We start from the raw sequence: 21006 nt of genomic DNA, 5'->3' as shown, positions 1-21006 counted from the left end.
AAATGTGGGGACTAAACGTGAAAAAACGTGAAACCACAGGGACCATCCGAGCAATTAACTCTTAATTGTTAGGTTTTAAGACTTTATTATCGTTTTTTTTTTTTATTAATTTTATGAGTATATGGTAAAATAAAAATCCGGGATACCCCTAAATTAATGGGCTAGCTCCGCCACTGTCGCACGATAAGGTGGTCTTGTATTTTAAACTCGCTCTCTCAAAACACAAGAAATACCAAAAACAAAGTGTGTTCATATCCTGAGTTTAATGTAGATGTAAAACAAAGAGAATATAAAAAACCAAGAGAATGAAAAACAAAAGAATAAAACCTAACATGTTTTCACATAACACAAGAGTTTGAAAAGAATGGCAAGTAAGTTCGACCAAATGCGCATCATGATACCGTCAGAGCTCTGCCTATGAACCGTTTTTTTAAGAACCACAACAAGCTGATTTCTGGGCATCTTGATCATTAGCACCTCCACCCTCTGGTTTATTAATCTTGATCGTCGATGGCTGTATATAATACAAAACATAACATCTAAAGTAAGATTGATGTGAAAAATGTGGGTGTTCATGGTCCGGTTTTAACAATTGAACCAGTCTTTTTTTGAATCATTATCTTGTACAGCCAGGGGTCTCACTGGAAGCAGTCTCTCTATCACTGGGATAGAGGTAAGGCTTGCCTACATCCTACCCTCCCCAGACCCTGTCAATAGCTTCGCTATAGGTGGGATTATACTGGGTATGGTTGTTGTTGTTGTTATCTTGTACCAATAATTAAAAAGAAAGTATAATACATGAGAATGTACAATGCATATAATTGCTTATTCTATAATATAAATAAGGTAAACGGCCAGTATTAACAGTTCACCAACCCGTTAACCTGGTCTTTTAATAGGGGTGTGAGTTCCGACACGCCCGAAACTCGACACGAAATTCACGGGTTTGGGTTTAGTCTAAACGGGTCGGGTCGGGTTCATGTCAACCCGGTCAGGTTGACGGGTTGACTCGTTTAACCCATTTATATTATATTATATTTTTTATAATTTAAATGTAATGGTATTATATACATTTGTGTTTTTTTGTAGTAAAACTTAACTTTAATATATATTAATTTGCGGAAAAAATTATTCGAGTTGAACGGGTCGTGTTCGGGTCAACCCACTAATATTCAGGTTGTGTTCAGGTTCATATGTATAACACGATTTTCGGGTACACTTTAGGTTCAGGTTGAACCCGCCAACCCGCGAACACGACCCGTTTAGCACCCCTATCTTTTAAACTTTAAACCATGAATTGATGCGTATAAAAATCTCAATCAACCCAAACCGACCGATTTTCTCCTATCTCAACGACTAGGTCGGTTGCAACGGTTTATGAACGCCTCTGATGAACCGCAATGATTTTTCATTCTTTTTGTAATAAAAAAATTGGTCGAAAATACCTCGGCCTTAGTGTCGGTTTCCGCAAGTCTTTGCTTGATATCCGTTGCTATTGAAAAGAAAACTTGCTCGACATTTAGGTTTGTTTTTGCACTCTGTGAAAGAAAACACAGGTTATATACTGTTATACCGCCATCAAAGTAAAGCATAACACGAATAAAAAACATATGAATGATTTACGCACAGTTTCAAAAAACTTAATGCCGTACTCATCAGCTAGTGCTTGACCCTTGGCGGTAGGAACAGCCTACAAAACATCGCAACAGCATCATAATTTACCAAACTTTAATAAAAGTAAAGAGTTAATTACTGTTTTTGTCCCTTTGTTTTGTCAAAAATCACTATTTCAGTCCATTAGTTTAAAAATTGTGATTTCAGTCCCTGTGGTTTCACTTTCGTAACCATTTCAGTCCACCTCGTAACCATTTCAGTCCGTGTACTTAACAGAATAATGGATTGAAATGGTTACGAAAGTGAAACCACAGGGACTGAAATCGCAATTTTTAAACTAATGGAATGAAATAGTGATTTTTGACAAACCACCGGGACGAAAACAGTAATTAACTCAAAAGTAAATAAAAAGCATAAAGTTGAACAATTGAAACATACCCGCTTGCTTTCATCCATATCGGCCTTATTACCAACAAGAATCTTGTTGACGTTATCAGAGGCATGTTGTTCAATGTTCCGAATCCAGTTTCTTATGTCTGTCAGTAATGGGATGATATGGTGAATGATCACCGATTATTTTATTAAAGATAGCTGTAAACGAACCGAACATTCAGCGAACAGTTCGTGAGCCGTTCGGCGGGAAGCTCGTTTATGTTCGTTCGTTTAATAAATGAACCAAACACGAACAAGAAATTTCATTCGATATGTCAAACAAATGAACATGAACAAAGGTTGCGTTCATTCGTTTATGTTCGGTAATGTGTCCATTTATGTTCGCACATTTATGTTCATTCATTTAAGAGTAAATTACAAAAATCGTCCTTTATGTATGTCACTTATTGCAAACTGTGTCCTTTGTCTTCAATAATTACAGAAAACGTACTCGATGTTTGCAAATCCTTGCAAGTTATGTCCTTTAGCCCTAACTCAGTTAATAAATGGACCCCACATGAGGGTATTTTGTGGTTAAATCTGAACAAATGGACCTCACATGAGAGTAAAATGACCAAAATACCCTCATGTGGGGTCCATTTGGTCAGATTTAACCAAAAAAAATAATTGAGTTAGGGCTAAAGGACATAACTTGAAAGGGTTTGCAAACATCGAGTACGTTTTCTGTAGTTATGGAAGATAAAGGACACAGTTTGCAATAAGTGACATACATAAAGGACGATTTTTGTAATTTACTCTTCATTTAAAGGTTTTTTTATGTTCTATTTTTATCTTATTGGCTTTAGTTGTTAAAATTTGAAGTCAATACTATACACCTTTGCTAACATCCCTCATTTGATCATTTCAATTTTAGTTTAACTTGGACAAACTTCAGAATTATTGTGTTAATTATGTTAAGTATTTCTTTATTTTTGGTGAATTCTTCGTAATCTTTCTGATGAAAAATGCAGAACGTTTTTCTAAATGTGTATGTTACGTTCATTTGTGTTCATTTATGTTCATAAACATTTCTTTGTGTTCGTTTGCGTTCGTCTAAGTTCGGTAAGTGTCCATGAACATGTTCATTTCCTTAATGAACGAACATGAACAAGAAATCTCGTCCGTGAACCGTTCATGAACATGTTCATTCCTTAATGATGTTCGTGTTCCTTCATAAAACTGGAGATAAAGGATGTTAATAATCTAATATTTTATAGAATAGGGAAGAAATTCTTACTGTTAAAAGATGATTCGTCTGTAACATCGTACACCAACAAAATTCCCATAGCTCCCCTATAATAAGCTGGAGTTTTTGGAGGGAAAAAAGATTATTATACAATTATTTCATGCAGGATTTGAGCTACTGTTGAGTAAGGACCACTGATCATTTAATCCATGTTAAGTAATTATTGACATTTTAATAAAATGGGGAATTGGCCTGTAATAATCCCCCTAGACCTTATTGGCCATTAATAATCCCCACCTCAGAATATTCCCCCCACCAGTCCCACCTTTCACCTATTTTGCCTACAATGGTCTCCCGTTAAAAAAAACTTAACGGAGTTAAGTTTTTTTCCAAATTATAAACTGATTTTTTAGGGCTTTTGATCAGAACGATGATACGAGTCCATTGATGTGAAACTTACTTCGAAATGGTGCTCCAAGTGACTTGATTTTGGTTAATTGGAAATTTAAACACCCAAATTGAAGCGCCGTTTTCATCAATTGGAGCAACGTTTCGAGGCAAGTTTTACATCAATGGACCCATATCGTCGTTCTAATCAAAAGCCCTAAAAAATCTGTTTGTAATTTGGAAAAAATCTTAACTCCGTTAAAGTTTTTTTTTAACGGGGGACCGTTGTAGGCAAAATAGGTGAAAGGTGGGACTGGTGGGGGGAATATTCTGAGTTGGGATTATTAATGGCCAATAAGGTCTAGGTGGGATTATTACAGGCCAATTTCCCTAATAAAATTGGATGCACATCTCATGAGCAAATCACTACTTTTGTTCTTAAATCTAGGGGGCTAAACCTGAGAGGTAGATATGTAGCTTAATTTAATAAATAGAAATTGCTACGAATACCTCATTTTTCTAAAATTATATATAGATATATTGGTTAACCAAACCCAATTAAAAACTGTTAAAAAAATCATTATTATGTTCAAAATTATATAGATATGGTTCTCTTTTATGTTCAACAAAAATAATAAATTGTCATTGATGATGTCATCATTTTGACTATTTTTTTAAATACCACTATTATGAGGTATTTAACAAAAGAAAAAAAATCACTAATAATTAACATTATTAATTTAAATATACACTCATTATATTATGAAGTGTTTAGCAAAAAAGCTTACTTATTAACTTAATATTAATCAAAATTAAAATATTTACACCTTATATTAGGAGGTATTTAACAAAAAAAATACTAATTAAGTAACATCCAAGAGTTGATTAAATATAATAATATTTGCATATAATGAATGTGTATAACAAAGGTATTTTTTTTCTTTTAACAAACTACATGATACATTATTTGAAAGTTCTCATCAATACCTTCAAAATGAACCCACTAGTGACATTATTAATTTTATTTTTTTTATGATTTTATTAAAGAAGGAAAATAGCACAACTGTTAAAAAAGCAACATATATTTTCTTGTAATTCTATTTTAAATATAGAGTAAACTTCCGTTTTGCTCCCTGTGGTTTGGTCATTTTAACGGTTTTGCTCCAATAGTTTAAAAATAGCCATTTTCCTCCCTGATTTTTCTAACTTATCTTCATTTTGCTCCCAGCCTCTAACTCCATCAGGGAGGAAACTGGCGACAAACTCGAAAGATTAGGGAGCAAACTGGCGACAAACTCGAAAGATCAGGGAGGAAAATGGCTATTTGTAAACTATTGGAGCAAAACCGTTAAAATGACCAAACCACAGGGAGCAAAATGGAAGTTTACTCTTAAAGATAACTTAACACACACCCTTCATATTATGAGATAACTACATCATCATATACATCCATTCAATTCTTAATTTTGCATAAGGGTATATTAGTAAAACTGACATCTAGTATATCATATTATTGTGTATAGGTTTTAACTGACAAGACCTGCGTATTACACGGGTACTAAACTAGTGGAAAATGTATACCATCATCTACTAGAATAGATCCTAAACCATACCAGTTGTGATTGTGCGGAACCGCTCCTGACCAGCTGTATCCCAGATTTGGAGTTTAATCCGTTTGCCATCAAGTTCAATGGTTCTTATCTTAAAATCAATCCTGTTGAAAAAATAAAAAAGTCACAATTCTTAAATATGTTGTGAAAAAGGGTAACATGTTTATGCAGAAAAAAAAAAAGAGTGAATTTCAAGGATTGTCCTTTATCTTTATACCCATTTTCAGGCGTTGTCCTTTATGTTTAAAATTGACGAGTTTTGTCTTTTTTGTTTTCATATCATGCACGTTTTGTCCTTTAGGCCTAACCCAGTTAGTTTTTTCAGTTAAATTTGGTCATGTGCTTTGCACATGAGGGCATTTTTGTCAATTCAAAGGTTGCAGAAGCTTTGAGCTGTAAATCTGCCGTTGAACTTACCTTTGAATTGACAAAAATGCCCTCATGTGCAAAGCATATGACCAAATTTAACTGAAAAAACTAACTGGGTTAGGCCTAAAGGACAAAACGTGTATGATATGAAAACATAAAGGACAAAACTCGTCAATTTTGAACATAAAGGACAGCGCCTGAAAATGGGTATAAAGATAAAGGACAATTCTTGAAATTCACTCAAAAAAAAAAAAACTCACCCGATGGTAGTGATAAAACTTGTGGTGAAAGAACCATCAGAAAAACGCAAAAGAAGGCAACTCTTCCCTACACCTGCAAGTAAGAGAAAAGGCTAAAAACTAATCAATTGTCACTTGGAAGGAAGTAACTCATAGTTAAGTACACTGGTAAATTTGAAATCAACAATACAATTACCGTCTACTTTTATGTGTACTTAAAGCATAATTTTGTTTCGTGTATATAATGATGTGAAAGAGATAAAGGCACAGAATGTTTGCAAAGGAAACAGCAGTTGGTTTGAGGCCAATAAACCGACATGTCGTTTTGGACATACCGGTTATTAACTACCAGCACCAACCGTCGTTAGTTCTAAACCTATGATTACAAATATATATTCGGTATCAAATATGTTACATAATAATCATAACAATACTTAGTCAATTGTTGTAAAGATCAAATACAAATGGGTCTTAACATACAAAATACTCTTAACGTAAGAAGTGAAGGAGGGATTTTTTTTCTTTTAAAATTCTTTTTCGAGTAAATTGCCAAAATCGTCCCTGAGGTTTGGGCATGTTTGTCATTTTCATCCAAAACAATTTTTTTGTACCATGTAGTCCAGGATTATTAGTCCTTCTCTTTCATCCAAACATCTACCTTTTTGCCAAAATCGTCCCTGAGATTTGGGATTTTTTTGCCATTTTCATCCAAATGTTTGATAAAAAAAATAAAGCAAATTAGATGTTTGGATGAAAATGGCAAAAAATCCCAAACGTGAAGGACTATATTGTACAAAAAAGTTGTTTTGGATGAAAATGGCAAACATGCCCAAACCTCAAGGACGATTTTGGCAATTTACTCTTCTTTTTCCCTACTACTTAAGAATGATATTTAATTGCAAAATGAAAAAAAAATCGTGATTTTACAATAGAAGAGTAATTATTGTAGGGTAATTATAATTACTTACTATTGTAAAATCACAATTTCTTTTTAGATTTTGAGACTAAAATACGTGCTTAATAAGTAGGGAAAAAGATTCAAAAAAAAAAAAAAGAAAAATCCCTCCTTCACATCTTACGTTATTTGTAGAATAATTTAACCCTAGTAAACTAAGTCAAGTTTATATAACTAACACTTAGGGGCTGTTTGTTTACCTCTTAATGAGGCTCTTAATGGTTCAGACCTCTTTCTAGTTCAGCACTTAATGGTTCAGATTGTTTGTTTCACGAGCAGATGTCTGAATGGTTCAGACATTTGCCTCTGGATGGTTAAGATTTATACAGAGTCTGAATGGTTAAGTCCTCTAATCTGAATTGGTCAAACATTTGTCTCTGAACAGTTAATCATACAGACTCTTAATGGTTCAGAGAACTTACTGGTTCAACACTTAATGGTTCAGACCTCTTAATGGTTCAGCACTTAACCATTCAGATACTACTATCTCAAAAGTCAAAACACAAGGTTTCAAATAAAATTGATCAACCACAAACACCAGCACCAAATTATAAGCATCATAGCACAGATTCTACATATCAATAACTCAAACAACAGGATCAACTTATGACAAAAGGCACCAAAATCAAACCTAGATCCGTACAAAAACACCTTCAATTTTTTTTTTATCATATCAATACAAACAAACAAGTCAACACAAATTAATAACCATAAAACTAATAATTACTCCAAAAAGTTCAATTTCAAATGGAAAAAAAAAATTACAACTCACCGCTATCTCCGATCAAAAGGAGCTTTATGAGGTAATCATAATCTGCTCGTGCCCTAACCGGTGGAGCGGCCATTAATAATATTCAACAAAAACGAGCCTTCAAATTCTGCGTATCTATGTATGTATATACAACAGATACACACAAATATATATATATATATATATATATCTGTAACAACAATCAAATCAACATAATCACCAACAGATTCAGGCTAAGTTAATGTATGAGCAAACAATAACAGATCCAAATATATTATTTTACCTTCAAATAAATTTAGAAAATAATAATAATGATATACAAACGATGACGGTTGGCTAAGATGCGCGCCACTTGCCCTGCGCAGTATAGCAAAAATTGGAAAAAGAAGAGTAAACGAATGAACGATGAGGGGGGAGAAAGGTTCCGGTGTTCACGCGTACAAGATTAACCGGTGGACGGTTTTGAATATAAAGGAACGAAGTGGCGGATCACGGTAATTACCGTGGGCGCGTTGCAGGGGCTCAAATCTGAGCTGGATATTTCAGCGTTGATTACAATTTATTTTAAAATATTGAATTTTCACCTTTTCTTTTGACACTATTCTATTCTATTTGAATAATTATCAATTTGGCCACCTAATTAAGTTTTTATATATAAGTTGACACACGCAAAAAATATTAAGAAATGAGGGAAATGATTATTCAGTTAAACAAGACATTAGGGCTAATAATTGTATTAGGTTTTAATATAATATAATTTACTCGATTACGGTTATTTAATTTTCATTATATGCAATATAATACACTTTTAGTATCTAACATTAATGTAATATTAACATAAAATGATTAGATCAAACGGTATGGATTTGTAAAGGACGGTCATGGAGTGAGGTGGCATGATGGCCACTAGTGATCGTGATGCGTAGGAAGATCTCCACGAAGGCCGCAAGAGGAATTAGTTGTTGAGGTGTGACTTGTAATGATCATTTTTTTTTAAATCAGTTTAACCACTAATGAACCATACCCATGGATAGTGGATGTGAGAGATGGTGGAAGCAGCGATGCAGCTTTGTAGGGGCCGGGGGACGCCCGACCCCCCGAACTTTTCACTCGGTAGTGTCCGGTATATAGTTTTCGTATAGAGTTTTTTAGGTATATATGTTTTCGACCCCCCGGTTTTATAATTTTATTAGGTATATACGTTTTCGACCCCCCGATCGGAAATCCCAAGCTTTGCCAGTGGGTGGAAGGGGATACAGACATGGCGTTAAGGTGGGGTGGCGAGGCGATGAGCCTACACTAGTGAACCACACCCTTTGGTTAGGCTAGATATTCTATGTTCATGTTCAATTATGGACTTGAATATGTGTTTGTGTTGGGCTAGATATTTAATTTAGGTTTATCTTGCCTTTTATTCTAGAATCTCTTTGGTGTTTAGAGGCTAATATATTGTCATAAAAATAACTATATACGTGAGAGAAAGGAAATTGTAATAACAAAGAACCTACATACTTTAACATAAAAGCATATGAAGCCTCTATACTTTTTCTAAAAGTAGCTTAAACTTTTAAGAGCTTGTAAAGCTAAGAAAAGCCATTAGTTACTTACTTAGATTAGACAACGATTTTTTTCCAACAAGAGCCCATTAAGTTAATAAGATCCATAAATTTATGTCAATTTAGCTTATTTGAATATGTCACTTAATATAGGTGCAATGAAAAAATGAATGGATTTGATGCAATGAAACTTTCTTTCCAATGTTTGGCCAAGTCCTTTGAGCCAACTATTTGTCAATCTAGAAGAGCAACTTGGTCAAGAGCCACATATACCAATGAAACCAAATGGAATGTGAAACTACATGGATATTTTTTATATTAAGTTGTTTTAATATGATTTTATTATAAATAATATATATATTTAATAAGGTGTTCTTTCTTGTAGTTATTGATAGTCTTTTTTTTTTTTTTTTTTTTTTTTTTTGGGGGGGGGGGTAACTATTAAAACCCGCCACTGGAAAACTCATGGGACCGTCAATTTCCTGCTAACCAACGAGATCATGCAAATCGTAGCTTACGATGGCCAAGTGACTTTCAATAGGCTATGGCAGAAACTTGTGCTAAAGGGAAATTAGATGCTTACCGCTACCTTGAGGGTTTATACTTATCGATAGTTCATACGTATAGGGTTTAAATTCAATTCTCTTATACATTTATAAGAATATTGTTGGTTTGATAGATCGTGACTGGTATATTTATATGATCATTTGTAATTATAAAGTTATGAATATATTTATATAGTAAATAATATTATAGTTCACGCTCCACAGTTTTTATTCACTCAATGTTAAATTGGTATCATTTAATTTCGTAATTCTCACTGAATGTTGTTTGAGTTAATCGATACAATTTTAAATTCGAGTAAACTGTCAAAATCGTTGGAGACAGGCATGGCTTAAAAAGGAGGTATGCTTGAGGCCCTCAACGCTAAAGAAATCACACCGGGGGCAAAAAGGCATACCTCATGTCGTTTCCGGTAAAAAAAAATGTACCATAGGTTCATTACACAACCTTATCAAAAGAAACTAGTTGATTGATGCCTTCTCTAGTAGATATGATTGCAATTGTCTGTGTACACAAATAAGACATAGTAAATAAGATAAATAAAATAAAGCAGAAATCTTTAATCTCGTACAATTATAACACGTGACGCAACTCATTAATTATTTATTATGTATGGATTGTTGTGATAGTTTATGTTCCGAATAGAGATGTAATATTGAACAAAGGGCCGAAGAGACTATAAAATGAGAGCAACCGAAACTTCTGGTTGTAAACAAAGCTTATTTGGTTCATAACGCGCATCTGTCAAGTACGTATACCAAGTATAGTTTTGTTTTCTACTATTAAGATTTCATAAGTAGTTATGTCACATATCTGATTTTAATGTTGAAGATCTCCCTAGAGAAAGCTTCTCTATCCTCTTGGATAGAGGTATGATTTGACTCTCAACAACCTTGGTATGGATTTTACTAGGCATGTTGTTTGTTATTGTCTTTTCAGATATCAATGCATTACCAACTGTTTGATATGTTCTAGCATTATGTCTACTTTTTTGGATGTGATACATGACAAAAGAAATCATGAGTGATGAGTAAACAAAAAACAATATCAATAATTAAAAAACACAGCTGAAAAAATTGTAAATCAATGAGTAAACAAAATGTTTTTAACATTAAAGGTGACAAAGTTGATCCAGAAAAACCTAAGTAAAATGTCCACAACATGACAACTTCAAAGATAATTCAAACAAAAACCATAACATTGCCTTAACAAAAATCCAAACTCGAAAATAAAACTTCTTCTGAGCCAAGCCTAAACCCGAGCTCTAATATAGCATCGATTATCGAGATTTAGTAGAAAAACCCAAGCACCTTACCGCCAACATTCTTCCTCCTAGCTTCTTCATGATCCATAATTCCAGCGGATGTTGTCAAAACAATGTACCCAAACTGCAAGTTTCATTGATTGTTCACATATATTAATATTGATTGAAGCACAGGAAACTTATCTCTAAACAAGTTAAACGAGTTAAACATAAAATTGTTAAAACAGAAACACGGATAGCGTTTGCTAAGCAGTTAATGCGGTAAAAAATCGGATATCAGTCAAGGACCGATATTTAAGATATCGGTAATCACGGTGGGATATCGGTAATTTTAATATCATGTAGAATTTATATATATATATATAGGGAGGGGCTCATGCGAGAACCACCCTTATTGTGAGAACCTTGAGAACCAATGTGAACAACCTAAAATAGCTAAAAAAACCTAAAGAAAGAAAACCTAACCCCCCCCCCCCCAAGCTAAATGCTAAAACCCCCAAAAAAACCTAACCCCCCCCCCCCCCCACCCCAAGCTAAAATGCTAAAAACTAAACCCCCAAAAAACCTAAAAAAATCTAACAAAAAATCTAAAAAAAAAATTAATATTTTTTATGCTCAAATCGCTACTTTTAGTGGCCAAAAAAAACTTTTTTAAAAAAAAAAACTTTTTAATTTTTTTTTTTGCTTCGAAAAGTGGCGATTTTTATATAAAAATATTAAAAAAAAATTTGTGTGACTTTTAGCTATTTTTAGGCATTTTTGGTGTGTTCACATTGGTTCTCGCGGTTCTTACAATAAGAGGTGGTTCTCGCATGATCTTCTCCCTATATATATATATATATATATATATATATATATATATATATATATATATATATAATTATATATATATATATATATATATATATAAATATAGCAATTTAACACTAACAATTCAGTATACTCTAACACCATTAACAAATTAACCAATTGCAACTTGCAAAACACTAACAATAGTAGCAAGTAGGAACTGATTAAGACTTAAAACACTGACATTTAACACTAACAATTAATAATTAAAATTTAAAACACTAATAACAGCAATAAGAAGAAAGACAACGGTAGAACTACGATGAAAGGTACTGATATCGAAAATCGGTGATATATCGGTCAATAAAGCCAATAATACCGGTGCTGATATTTTACATGGGACCAATAACCGACAAATCACTGATAATAACTGCATAGCATTTTATTCAAAAAAAAACATTACTAAATTTTAAATCTTTGTAATGATATTGGTCACCATATCTTTATAAAACAATTAAATTCTGCCAAGTCTAACCTGTCTTGAAGGAAGAAGTCTAGCGGTCCAGGGCTCAATTTCCTTGACACCAACATCAAATCGGGGACTAATGACTCCGCATTTGTTCAAACGTCCGTTCAGTTCAACAACAATCTTTCCTGATCGGTGGTCATCAACATACTCAAACTCACCAATATAACCTGTGCATAGTTGAACACAAATATAAAGTGTCAATGAATTTCATTAACCATAAGATCTGCAATACTGCAATTATTCAAAAATAAGGGATCAAGAACACACCATGCTTTTGCATGACCATAAGAAACTTGATGATAACTTTTGAAGAAGGCCTAATCATGACCTGTCTCTTCCCCCTCTTCTCGGCATTGTACATGCTCTTTAGAGCGTCATTCAAAACGCTGACCCTCACCATCCTCAAAAAATCAAAAAGCTGCAAAAAAAAATGCAAGAATCATTACGCATTGTGAATTTGCAACCACAAAATGAAAAATAAGAGCTAACTGATGAAGCATCCAAGGTTTAAAAAAAACTAGTTTCGAGGCGTTTTCCCTTCGTCTCACGAGGCGTAAGCCTCGAAGCGAACCGAGGCGGAGTTAAAAAATAAATATAAATATTATATATCTTATACAAATAGTAATACTAACTAAATTCATCATCAATTCATCAAAATAATCAAAAACACAAATAAAAAAGACATAAATTGCTTTAAATTGACACAAAAACTCAAAAACATCAAAAACAAATATCAAAAACCCCTGAGGCACAGCCTTTTAGCGCCTCAGCCCCTCTGAGGTGCACATACAGTATAAACCCCCTGAGGCGCGCCTCAGAATCGTTTTTTGGCCATTTCGCCTTGAGGCGCACGCCTCAACCATTTTTTAAAACCATGGAAGCGTCAACAGAGACATCACCTATTCATTAGCATACAACCACAGGCTCGGCGTCAAATGAAAAAACGCCAACGTCATACAAATAGGTCAACAGTCAACACGAATCAAATTATATCCCCTTTGCAAACCTAAGGTATGCAATTGAGCCAATGGTTCCAAAAAATCATAAGAATATAATTAACAAATGTATCACGCGTGATATCAAATCATTCCAGAAGACTCAAAATTACGTTACGATGATACATTTACGACACAAACGTCACGCGAGTGAAATAATTTCCCATAAACAACACCTAGTGTACAAATCTAAACAAGTAACTACTTCTCAAACTTAAGATACATGATTGAACCAATATCATAGCAATGCAATTATCATTTAACAAATGAATCACTCATCATAACAAATCATTCCGGAAAGTTCAAACTACTTTAAACAAATAAATTGACAACAAAAACATCACACATGTAAAATCAACTCGCATACATACTAACCTATAGCAACAGTCAAATAATAACAAACATTAAGCAAGATCATATCATCTAAAATGGAAACAGCAACAGAATCATTTGAAAAACAAACGCTCAAAACCTAGAATCGTTGATTCGAATCAAAATCCAACAGTGTATCCGAAAACATCAAATAGTAAGGTGATCAGAACGTTGATGTGAAGATCAGTGATCTGACTAGAAGTGTGTACGAATGATTATGCGAGTAGGAGAAAATTAGGGTTTACCTTGAAGCAAAAACGCCGTCAATGAGAGGAAGGGATACAGACAGAGGCTTCAAATGGGGTTAGGGTTTCGGGTTTTAAAAGAAATTGTGAAATTACTGATTGGCCCCTTCTTTATCATTAAGTGTTTAAAAAAGTCACCCTTACTTGAATGGGCCAATCGAAAATAAAATTTTGTTGAATGGGCCAAATTTAAACATTTTAGTAATAATATTCATTTTTTAAATATGGTCTAAAAAAGTTATGTATTTTAATATTTGTTTCACTTTCACACAAATAACATGTTAGTCAAAGAGTATAACTCAAATTCGACGTATTTAGGCGAGATGGTGTGGAACCACGTCCCTAACTACATCATTTGTTAACGCTTCAAACACCGCCCCAACCTAGTTAAAGAGGTGGTGCTAAATAAGTGTTCGTCATGCCTTTCACGAGAGTTAACCATTGCAAATGTGGGGGCCACCAAAAAGCAACCAATCACATTTCTTAGATTTTCTTTTTAATTCAAAGTTAAACTGCTCCGGCCTAGTTAAAGAGCGAGTTAGTTAAAGATCATTTCTTGCGTGGTGTTGACGTGGTGAGGCGTTATGCTAAACAACATCATTCAGCCTTATCATTGTTATTTTTCCCGCTCCTTTTGTGATTCATGTGGTGGTTAAAAACTCAACAATATAATCATTCTTAGTGCTAGGTTTGTTTCTTGGTCTTCTGTTATAAACCATGTGCTCAATATAACTTTGTCATGTTGGTCCATAAGTCATGAGAGACATGCTAAAATGGATTGCCAAATGATTTTCAAAACCCGTATTTTATATCATATAGCTTAAACTCGTTACTTCGAACGTGGCGATCTATGTTTAGTTAAAACTAGTATGTTTAAACTTGTGCAAACAATAACCTGCATTTTTACCTTTGATTCTTGTAGTTGTCGTCTTGTCGTAAGTAATATGGATCCAAAGATCCTACCAGAGAGTTGAATGATTTTCAGTTAACCTTTTTGGGGCCCAAAGCGGATTTTAAAATCAAGACTCGTTTCGATTTTCATAATAAAGTAGTTTTGGGCTTAAAATCCTAACACGAGAAAATGTGATGACACATGTTTTCTATACGATTTCTAAAAGGAAGACCATATGTCCAGGCATATGATTATTTGCGTTCTTTGTCAAAACTACTGAAAGTTAAAATCGTATGTGATCTTTGTCACAAGGATAATCTCAAATGTCTCGATCACACACATGGGTCATTAGACCATACATAATACGGTGATCGATCTCAACCATATGTTCATATCACCTTACAACTTCATGATATCACCGAGAACTTATTCATATAAAAGAAGGAAAGAATCTGCTGACATGTTTATGATTTAAGGGATGCGCCACCTTTCGAAAGGTCCTCGACTGCTTTAGAGATTTGGGTCTCTGACATCCCTTCCAAACGTATGCCCCTCTCGACACCCATGTCTGTACACAGAGCAATAATTATGAGAAACATAATATGATTAAAAATTACATAAACCATAAACTATGTTCAAACACGATAATACCATCAACTAACTTGTAATGATGATAATCTTAATCAGCGAATCTTATGCTTCAACATTGATTTAAAAAAGTGCGCCTTACGCGCGCCTAGGCGCAAGGCGACCTAAGGCGCAAACCAAATCGCTTTGTGACATAAGGCGCAGGGTGTACAAAAGGCGCAGGTGAGGCGCGCTTTTTAGACAAAAATTTGACCTGAGGCGCAGTTGAAGCACGCGTCTTTTGTACATGGGGTGTTTCTGTGCAGCTGAGTGTTATACAATAGGCTTTTTATGCTGTACATTTCTGTTTTTTTTTTTCATTTTAAAACATATTTAAAGCTTAATTTTAGCTAAATCAAAGGTAGGGGATGCTAAAAACCTATGGGATATATAAAATAATTTATATAATCACTTTGCGCCTTGCGTATGAAAAGCTCGCCGCTTTTGCGCTTTGCGCCTCGCTTTTAGACCTCGTCGCTTTTGTGCGCTTCCTGCTTTTTTAAACCAAGGCTTCAACTTTGTATGCTAGTCGAAATAATAATACCAATACAGCCTTGTTCTTACAAAACATTTACATTGGCAACCACTATACTTGAATTTAACTTTTGAGAAAAACCATTGTACTTGACAACCTTTGGGCAAAATATTCATGCTGCAAGTAAAAGATTCATAATTATTAAAGGCGCGAGGCGCACTCAGGGCGATTTGTTGGGCCCGGGGCTTTATTTGCGCCTAGGCGCGTCTGGGCGCTCGCTTTAATAACTATGACATGAACCATAGTTATTAAAGGCGCGAGGCGCGCTCAGGGCGATTTGTTGGGCCCGAGGCTTTATTTGCGCCTAGGTGCGCTTGGGCGCTCGCTTTAATAACTATGAAAAGATTGTTTATTAAATTTCTCCAAGTTAGAGAAGTAATTTACTACATAATATGTATAAAGCTAACCCTATGATAAACACAATCTTTTCGCTCTTAACATGATCTAAATGTTCTAGCAGCAAAGGATTTGGATTTAATTTAGTTTTTTCAAATGTTCCTAGGATACATGTATTACATTTTTACCCTGCTTATAAACAGTTGATGTTTAAAAGAAAAGAGTAAACTTTGACAAAATCTTTAACCTGTTTTCACGTAAATTATAGCACATTTACTTGCAAATCAATACTAGTACCTATAGATAGAAAAGAACAAAAAAAGAAAAAGAAATATTGAAACAAAAATTTGTTTAACATCTACTGAGATACATAATAGTGTTTGAAAGTTGTGTTATTTGAGAACAAAGCCCCGAGTTAACAAAGAAATAGTTTGCTTTGGCTTTTGTCCCTCTTTTATCTTTTCTGGCAACTTCTGAGATCGGTTAGAGAGGTTTTTAGAGTAAAATATACCGCGTGTCAAGAGCATAATATGGCTTACATTGGGCAGATAAACTTAAAACTGTGCAAAAACGTTCATGGATTTGAACAACAATTCATATGTGATCTATGCAGTTAATGCGGTAAAATATCAGATATCGGTCAAGGACCGGTATTTGAGATATAGGTTATCTCGGTGAGATATCGGTAATTTTAATATCATGCAGAATTTATATATATAGCAATTTAACACTAATAATTCAGTGATATATCGACCATATATCAGTCAATATCGCCGATAATATCGGTACCAATGTTCTGACCGATATTTGACACCAATATTTTACTAGGGGACCGATATAACCAATATATCACCAGTATTAACTGCATAGTATGTGATGAACATGTTCTATAATTTGCACCATTGCTATAGAAATACACCATCTGATCTAAGTTTTTTGGAATTAAGCATGGTGTAAGAGCTTAAAACTATTGACTCTCATCTAATTCTTTTTTAGAATGATCTCTTAATCATAAGTATTTTGCACAGGCAGTTCATTCCAAGTGTCAGCTATCTAAATTTTATGAGCCAAACCACGAAATGTTTAAAGATTGCATCTACTCAAGTTTTGCTTAAACACTATGTTGTCAAAGACAGAACTAGGTGCCGAAACGCAGCGCAGGGAAACACCTCGCCTGGACAAGCGCAGTTTCAGACGATCATGCTCAGCTAGTCAGCTTCCGAACTAAAATCGTCTGTATTTGTTTGAACATGTCTAAAACCAATGTTGCAGAAATCGGCCTAGGCGGCCGATTAATCGGCGCCTAGGTGCTAGTCGGTGGGTTACTGCCTAAATTTAAGCTAGTCGGTTAAAAAAATCGGTTATGGTCAAAATCGGTCAAAGTCGGTAAAAGTCGGACAAAATCGGTAAAAATCGGACTAATCGGGCCCATGTTTTTTGACCCAAAAAACCCAATTTTTGAAACCTGGCCCATGGTTTAAGGCCCAAATTTTAGTTATAAACCTATTTTAACATTTAAGTTTAGATATTTTAACATTTAACCCCCTCTATCTTTCACTAGTTTACATATGGTTCCTAAACTTTTAAATTTATTAATAAAAAGTATAAAGTTATCTCCTAAACTTCTAAATTTATTAATAAAAAGTATAAAGTTATCTATATATATATATATATATATATATATATATATATATAATTGAAAAATTATACTTAAAAAGTCCAATCCGATTAATCCCTATTAATCCCGATTAATCCCTAGGCGGTACCTCACCGCCCGACTAGCGCCTAGCGCCTTCTACAACATTGAAACACCTAAAAATGGTATATTTATACTATTCAAATAATCAACTACCATTACCTAACTTGTATAATTGTAGAGTCAACAAATGTGAGATGAAAATGGTCTTAATTTCTGATTTCTAATTAAAAATTAACTTTTCTTTGTCTTCTGTTTCCTATGGCTTCATCTTAGAAACTCTTGCTAGTAAATAAAAACATAAAATAAATTACTGATTGATGTAATTAGGGATGAGCACGGTACCCGTTCGGTGAAAAGTTACCACTTTTCACCGTTTTTTGGTATCCGGTATTTATCGGTGTTTTACCGGTAGATACCGTACCGGTACCGAAAAATGAGGAAAATAGAAACCGATACCGAATATACCGAATATACCCGGTACCAAATGCTCATCGTCCCTAGATGTAATGACGAAGGGGAATGACGCACGTACCGTATCTAGCCCACAACTGAGGGTCGGTGCCGCTACACTCACGGATGAGAATGGGCAAGCTAGGGTTTGCATTCTTCAGTTCCTTGTAATTGTTCTGAAGAAAAGCCCTAACGAAATTGGGGTTAGAGTTGGGGTTAGGGCACGTAATATGAGATGAAATTGTAAAGGATACCTGGTGGAAGCACTGGCAGGTGAAGTTTGACAAAACAGAACTCGGAGCTCTTTCAGATTCTTTGAGAATTGTGCCATCCATGCCATTCTGATAGGGTTAGAACTGGAAAACCGATTTTCTGGATGATCCCAGATCTCTGAATCGGCATAACCAAAACATCAACAATGTTCAAACTTACAAAAGACACCCAACAAAATATTGTAAAGGCCATAATGGTCCTTGGAACATGCAAACCACACAAAAATAAGAAAAACACTAAATATGGAAACGAGACTATTGATCATGTCAATACTCCCTTCTTAACCACTTTTTGTCCTTGAGTGAGCTTCGAAAAATTCGAAAAACGCAGCTTCAACTCGTCCAAAAATTCTCACGTTGCATCTTGAGTCGACTGCCCCTTCCATTGCACCAACACCTTCATAGTTTCCCGGGTACCACGTTTAACAAGCTTACGATCCAAGATGGCGTGCGGCTGAAGAGTGAACCGAGCTTCTGTTGGGAGAGGGATGACTTTAGACGGTGGTCCACCCGCTCCCTTGAGCAACGAAACATCGAAGATGGGGTGAATTTGGGCCTCGCCCGGCAAGTCCAACCTATACACGACATTTCCCACCTTCTCCACAATCAAAAAGGGACCGAAATAAAGAGGTTGATAATTGAAATAGTTTTTATTGATATCTAAGTTGTGAATTCTACAATGAATTTATAGACAATATACAACATGGAAATGGATGAATAAAAGGCTAATTAGAAGGAGCTAAAGAAGGTTGCATAATCACGTTGATATCTTCCAATTATGAGTGGGCTAGAATTAAGGTAGTGACTTAATTTGAGGAGTCATTCCTTATACGCCCCCGCAAGATGGAGGATCCGTCGGAGACTCCTATCTTGGACCGATTACGAAGAAAGGGAGCTCTTTGCAGTGGTTTGGTGAGCATGTCCGCGAGTTGATCTTGAGAGCTGATGCGTAAGACACGTAGTTTGCCAGTTGTGACTTGTTCTCGAACAAAGTGATAATCAAGTGCGATATGCTTCATGCGTGAATGGTAAACGGGGTTGGCACATAGATATGTTGCACCTGTATTATCACAAAATAATGTTCGTGATTGAGATATAGGAACACCCAGTTCCTGTAATAAGTGTTTGGTCCAAATTAGTTCGGCATAGCCATTAGCTAAGGCCTTGTATTCAGCCTATGTAGAGGAGCGGGAAACAGACTTTTGACGAGCAGATTTTCGTGAAATGATGTTGGTGCCAAAGTAAATAATGTATGCAGTGGTTGACCGACCGGCATCACGTACACCTCCCCAATGAGAGTCTGAGAAAGCCGAGAGATTGAGAGAGGAATTGCGATTTAGAAATAGACCATGATGAATTGTTCCCTTTAAGTAACAAAGGACCCGTTTAAGGGATTGCCAATGAGTTTGGTGCGTATTATGCATGAACTGATAGAGCTTGTTAATGGAAAAAGAGATATCGGGATGAGTAAAGGCAAGGTATTAGAGGGACCCAACAAGTTTCTGATAAGGTGTGGCATCAACAGACGGAGACGAGTCGTTGGCGGACAGATGGTCAATGGCACTAAGCGGAGTAGTGGCATCTTTTGCGCCATCCATGTGAAATTGTTGAAGAATATCTTGGATGTAACGATGTTGAGAAAGGAAAAGTCCCGAGGGTGTGGGAATGACTTCAACACCTAGGAAGTGGTGGAGCATGCCAAGGTCTTTAACGGAAAAAGTTTTACTTAAGGCTTCAATGAAGCGATTAAGAAACGAAGTGTTATTTCCAGTAAGGACAATGTCATCCACATAGACCATGAAGTAGCAAGTGACTTTTGAATGTTGGTAGATAAAGAGGGAGGCATCGGCTAAGGATTTTCGAAATCCAAAGCGAAGAAGAAAATTCGTGAGCACATTGTACCAAGCGCTAGGGGATTGTTTTAAACCATAGAGGGATTTTTTGAGTTTGCAGAGGTGATGAGGAAATTGAGGATTGATGTAGCCGGGTGGTTGGGTCATGAAGACAACCTCATGAAGAGTACCATGAAGGAAGGCATTATTGACAAGTTGTCTTAATGGTCAATTCTTCGAGGGAGAAACGGAGAGAATAGGTCGAATGGTGATAGGTTTAGTGACAGGGCTGAATGTGTCAAAGTAATCTTTTCCGTGTTGTTGGAGAAAGCCTTTGGCAACGAGACGGGCTTTATATTTAGCAATGGAGCCATCAGGATTGCGTTTAATGCGAAAGACCCATTTGCATCCTATTGGTGTGTGAGAGTTTACTGGAACTAGTTCCCACGTTTGATTTTGTAGAAGGGCATTTAATTCTGAGTCCATTGCATTACGCCATTGTGAGC

General features: G+C 35.2%; 3 protein-coding genes across 3 annotated transcripts; all 3 read right to left on the bottom strand.

Annotated features, from left to right (window-relative positions):
• Positions 1 to 230: 230 nt before the first annotated feature.
• On the bottom strand, positions 231 to 7989 carry LOC110873186 (ras-related protein RABE1a). Its single transcript, XM_022122114.2, has 9 exons — positions 7827 to 7989; positions 7565 to 7733; positions 5859 to 5931; positions 5233 to 5333; positions 3284 to 3349; positions 2053 to 2150; positions 1628 to 1690; positions 1446 to 1538; positions 231 to 514 (listed from the first exon to the last, which is right to left on the bottom strand). Exons 2-9 carry the CDS (start codon positions 7635 to 7637, stop codon positions 431 to 433), a joined length of 651 nt encoding a protein of 216 aa, XP_021977806.1. The 5' UTR covers positions 7638 to 7733; positions 7827 to 7989; the 3' UTR covers positions 231 to 430.
• A 2742-nt stretch (positions 7990 to 10731) lies between these two features.
• Positions 10732 to 13966, bottom strand: LOC110873185 (40S ribosomal protein S15a). Its single transcript, XM_022122113.2, has 4 exons — positions 13858 to 13966; positions 12513 to 12663; positions 12252 to 12412; positions 10732 to 11051 (listed from the first exon to the last, which is right to left on the bottom strand). Exons 2-4 carry the CDS (start codon positions 12643 to 12645, stop codon positions 10953 to 10955), a joined length of 393 nt encoding a protein of 130 aa, XP_021977805.1. The 5' UTR covers positions 12646 to 12663; positions 13858 to 13966; the 3' UTR covers positions 10732 to 10952.
• A 973-nt stretch (positions 13967 to 14939) lies between these two features.
• Positions 14940 to 18801, bottom strand: LOC110873184 (NADH dehydrogenase [ubiquinone] 1 alpha subcomplex subunit 2). The gene is made up of 3 exons (XM_022122111.2): positions 18651 to 18801; positions 18479 to 18585; positions 14940 to 15317 (listed from the first exon to the last, which is right to left on the bottom strand). The coding sequence occupies exons 1-3, from the start codon at positions 18734 to 18736 to the stop codon at positions 15214 to 15216; spliced, it is 297 nt and encodes a 98-aa protein (XP_021977803.1). The 5' UTR covers positions 18737 to 18801; the 3' UTR covers positions 14940 to 15213.
• Positions 18802 to 21006: the final 2205 nt, after the last annotated feature.

Source organism: Helianthus annuus, chromosome 8, assembly GCF_002127325.2.
Source record: "Helianthus annuus cultivar XRQ/B chromosome 8, HanXRQr2.0-SUNRISE, whole genome shotgun sequence".
NCBI classification, from domain to species: Eukaryota; Viridiplantae; Streptophyta; class Magnoliopsida; order Asterales; family Asteraceae; genus Helianthus; species Helianthus annuus.
Note: the sequence above shows the minus strand (reverse complement) of the source record. Positions and strands in the feature narration are given on the sequence as shown.